Source organism: Microtus ochrogaster, linkage group LG2, assembly GCF_000317375.1.
Source record: "Microtus ochrogaster isolate Prairie Vole_2 linkage group LG2, MicOch1.0, whole genome shotgun sequence".
In the NCBI taxonomy this organism is placed as follows: domain Eukaryota; kingdom Metazoa; phylum Chordata; class Mammalia; order Rodentia; family Cricetidae; genus Microtus; species Microtus ochrogaster.
Window position 1 is genome coordinate 3,798,023 of NC_022028.1, and position 4,645 is coordinate 3,802,667.

A 4,645-nucleotide genomic window follows, 5' to 3' on the forward strand; every position below is an offset into this window, starting at 1 on the left:
GGATCTTTGAGTTCGAGACCAGCCTGGTCAACAAAGCAAGTTTCCAGGACAGCCAGGGCTACACAGAGAGATCCTATCTCAAAAAACAAAAGAAAAGAATATATCAGTGTCTTTCTGTTCCTAACTGACTACATGTAACATAATGTTGCTTCAGTATTTTTTATTTAGTGTGCGTAGGTCTGCACGTGTCCCCCTTTGAATGCAGAGGACAGGGGGTAACTTGGCAGTTTCCCATCTCTCCTTCCACTCTGGGCTCCAAGGGCCCAACTCAGACTTCAGGCTTGTGTGGCGGGCACCTTAACTCACTGAAGCCTCCTACCAGCTTTGCTTTACTTTGTTCCCACCCTCCCTTCCTTTCCCTTCATCCCTCCCTTTCCACATCCATCCCCTTTCCTCCCCCCCCTTCCTTCCTTTGTTTTTTTGAGACAGGGTCTCTCTGTGGCTCTAGCCCTCCTGGAATTCACTGTGTGGACTGGGCTGGCCTTGAACTCGCAGATCCTCCTGCCTCTGCCTCTCAGGCTCTGGGATCAAAGGTGTGAGCCGCCACACCTGGCTGCTTTAGTCTTCTAACCACAAAAAGGATAAAAAGGCATGAAAATGTGGCTCAGTGGCTAAAAGTATAATTATTTTATAAAGAAAGAGAGAAAGAAAGGGGCTGGGCGCTATAGCCCAGTGCTAGAATAGAGATTTAATGCTGTGCTGGATCCTCAGACACCAACACCACACACATTGTTCATTGATTTCGTGTTAATTTGTGTGAACTTGTTATATTAAAGCTTGGCACAGAATGTTAACTATGCTATTCACTTTCCTCATGGAGCTTGTGAAAAAGCAGTTGAAGAAGCGCCGATCAGGGGAGGAGCGTGAGAAGCTGCAGCAGCTGCTTCGGCGAATGGTGAGGATGCTAGTTGCAGGTGGGTGGTGGGAGCAGTCAAAGGCAGGTGTGATTCAGAGTCCCTCCTGTTCACACCTCCATCCTGCCTCACCTCGCATCCTCAGGAACAGCAAGAGATGGCACAGCAGGAGCGAAAGCAGCAGCAGGAGCAGCGCCTGGCCTTGAAGCAGGAGCGGCGGGCTCTGGCACAGCAGGGCCACCGGCCATACTTCCTGAAGAAATGTGAGTGGGGCCACACTCTTGAAAGCCTACGAGGGGGCCAGTTTGTGTGGCTGTCGTCCCGGGGTTCACGAGTCTTTGAGGAGGACCTGCCCTAACTGGGGGAAGTGAGAACAGTGGGGAAGTGGTACTTGGGGTCCGTCTGTATTTGCACTCAAATGATGTTTGTGGGCGGATTGGAGGGTAGTTTAGGGAGTAGAGTGCTCGCCTACATTTATTAAGCCCTAGGTTTGATCTCTACTACATCAAACAGGAATAGTGGATATGCTTGCAGTCTCAGCGCTTGGGATGATGGGAAGATAAAGGTTGTCCTTGGATATGTAGAAGTTTGAGGCTGGTCTGGACTAGAGCCCCCGTCCCCCCACAAAAAGCAGTAGGGCAGTGGTGGCACACACCTTTAATCCCAACACTAGGGAGGCAGAGGCAGGCAGATCTCTGTGAGTTCAAGCCTGGCATGGTCTACAGAGTGAGTTCCAGGACAGGCTCCAAAGCTACAGAGAAACCCGTCTTGAAAACAAAACAAAAGAAACAAAAAACCAAAGCTGGAGATTGTCACTTTTATCTCCCATCACTGCGTCTCTACTGTTTGCCCATCTTGGTTCCGATGAGTACGACTTGAGTCATAAAGCTTAAGCTTAGAGGCCAGGTTCAGGGGCGCACACCTTCAGTCCCTGCACCTGGGAGGAAGGAGCACTCAACAGCTCTTAAGAGTTCAAGGCCGGTGCTGGTTCCCTGTTCAATTCCCAGCATGCATGTGGCAGCTCACAACTGTCTAACTCCAAGATCTGACACCCTCACACAGACATACATGCAGGCAAAACACTGCTGCACATAAAATAAAAATAAATAAATATTTTTTTAAAAAAAGAGAGGGTTCAAGGTTGCCAGGCGAGGCCAACCTGGTTTACAAAGCGAGTTCCAGGACAGCCAGGACTGTTGAACAGAGAAACCGTGTCTCTAAAAACAAAACAACAACAAAATGCCGGCCTAGTTTACAAGGTGAGTTCCAGGTCAGGACCAGGCTACAAAGTAAGACTCTGTTAAAGAGAGAGAGAGAGAGAGGGAGAGGGAGAGGGAGAGGAGAGGAGGAGAGGGAGAAAGTTACTTTAGGCAGGAATATTTGATAGCTCAGGGGTAATGCGACTTGCCTAGTATGAGAAATGCCCTGGATTCATTTCCTAACTAAAGGAAAAGCTTGCTCGGTGCCTGGGGCTGTAGCTCATTAGTAGAGGCAAGGCCTCTGCTATCAGCATCCATGAAGCTGTTTGATCACACACAACACAGTTATTGTGTCTCTCGTACACCATGGCTCTTAACAACATGGCCCAGCATAAGGGGTCCCTGATGTGGGACTAGGAAATAAGCTCTTCCTCCTTTGCTCACCAGCTTGCTTTCTTTTTATCTAGCTGAGCAGCGCCAGTTGGCCCTAGCTGAGAAGTTTAAGGAGCTGAAACGCAGCAAGAAGCTGGAGAGTTTCCTGAGCCGAAAGAGGCGTCGAAACGCGGGCAAGGACAGGAAGCATCTCCCTTTGAGCAATTAGTACTAAGGAACTGTCCCAGGGAGACCTGGGGCTATGGTACAAGGCTGGGGTTGGCCAGTTCTGGTTCCTCCCTGGTGAAAGGCAAGCATCACACTCCCCCTGAACTGAGCCACCTCAGAGGACTGGCGTGCTGTGCCCCTGGGTGTGCTAGGGCTGTCCAGCCACAGAAGCCACCTCAGAGGACTGGCGTGCTGTGCCCCTGGGTATGCTAGGGCTGTCCAGCCACAGAAGCCACCTCAGAGGACTGGCGTGCTGTGACCCTGGGTGTGCTAGGGCTGTCCAGCCACAGAAGCCCAGCCTTCCGTCATGTCACAGTGCCTCCTCAGACTCCTTCATCACGATCTCATGTTCTCCTTCCATTCTTTCCTTATGACATGGGGTACACGTTCATGGCTCCAGGGAAGGGACTTCACAGAAGAGCCACTTTGACAACATGCTTGTTACTCATTGTTTTATTGTTGTTATTTTTAATTGTGTGAATGTTTCTGTGTGTAGGGATATGTGCGCATGAATGCAGGGACCTTTGAAGGGCACAGCTTTTACTTCCCCCTAGAACTGGAGTTAGAGATGGTTGTAAGCTGCCCAGTGTGGATGCTAGGTACCAAATGAGTCCTTTGCAAGAACAAACCACACTTGATCACTGAGCCATCGCTGTAGTCCCCCATTTCTATTTGCTTATCCATTCTTATTTTGTTTTGTTTTTTCTTGTATGTATGTGTGAGGGTGTTGGATTCTGGAGTTATAGACAGTTTTGAGCTATATGGTTGCCAGGAATTAAACCTGGGTCCTCTGGAAGAGCAATCAGTGCTCTTAACCACCAAGCTATCTCTCCAGCCACCCCCTTGTTGTTTGTTTGAGACAGGATTTCTCTCTGTAACAGCCCTGGCCATGCTGGAATTCACTTCATTGACCAGGTTAGCTTCAAAATCAGAGATCTGCCTGCCTCTGCCTCCCAAGTGCAGGGATTAAAGTCTGCCTGCACCACCACCTGGCCCCATTTTGTTTTTAGTTGGAGACCTAGAACTTACTGTTTTGGTGGGCTGTCTGTGGTGCACAGTGCAAGAGATCAGATCAGGGCCCTCTCCATCTTAAATCTAGGCCCTGAGAAGATGTCTAAGTGTCACTTGACCTTCGGTAGAGTGGGATGTGGGAGGTAGTGAGTCCACGTTTTTCAGCATCTACCTGAGAAGGGACTTCAGTGTTTAACCATTGCTCCCTTGCCCCTGGGCCTGTACCTAGTGAGGCAGAGCATTTGCAACCGCAGTGTGTCTTGCTTCCTGGTAGGATTATGGGTACGTGCCATCACACCCATCCAGGACATTAAAAAGGAAGTCACTATGTTTGTATGTGTTTGTCTTGGTTTAATTTTTACTGCTGTGTTAAAGCACCACAACCAAAAGAATTTGGGGAGGAAAGGAGAAAAACTCGAGGCTGTGGAGGAACTCTGCTTACAGGCCAGGCCTCCTCTACATGGCTGCTTCAGTCTGCTTGCTTTTTTTCTTTTTCTCTGTGTGGTCCTGGCTGTCCTAGAACTCGCTTTGTAGACCAGGCTGGTCTCAGCTCAGAGATCCATCTGCCTCTGCCTTGCCAGGGCTGAGATCAAAGAAGTGCACTGCCATACCTGGCCTCAGCCTACTTTCTTATACCACCTGAGACTACCTGCCCAGGGGCGGTACCACCACAGTGAGCAAGGCCCTCCTATATGGATCATCCATCAGTCAGGACAATGCTCGCCTAAAGGCCAGGCCTACGGATTTTCTCAGTTAAGGTTCCTTCTCAAAAGACCCTACTTCAGTTTGACAGAGTTTCTGTCCCGCCTGGTCCCACAGCCATTCAGTCCCAAAGAAACGGGCGGGGGGCGGGAGGGGGGGAGACGCTGGAGAGATGGCTCAGTGGTTAAGAGCACTAGCTGCTCTTCCAGAGGTCCTGAGTTCAATTCCCAGCAACCACATGGTGGCTCACAACCATTTGTAATGAGATCTGGCGCCCTC

The 4,645-nt window shown here is 49.9% G+C and overlaps 1 protein-coding gene across 1 annotated transcript in view; it reads left to right on the forward strand.

Moving 5' to 3' along the window:
- Positions 1 to 3,103, forward strand: part of Rrp36 (ribosomal RNA processing 36) — a 6,609-nt gene extending 3,506 nt beyond the window's left edge. Inside the window, exons 5-7 of the mRNA XM_005359738.2 lie at positions 821 to 895; positions 1,000 to 1,117; positions 2,521 to 3,103. Of these exons, the coding sequence (XP_005359795.1) occupies positions 821 to 895; positions 1,000 to 1,117; positions 2,521 to 2,654 (327 nt within the window). The 3' untranslated portion in view covers positions 2,655 to 3,103. The remainder of the gene's footprint in view (positions 1 to 820; positions 896 to 999; positions 1,118 to 2,520) is intronic.
- The last annotated feature ends 1,542 nt before the right edge of the window (positions 3,104 to 4,645 follow it).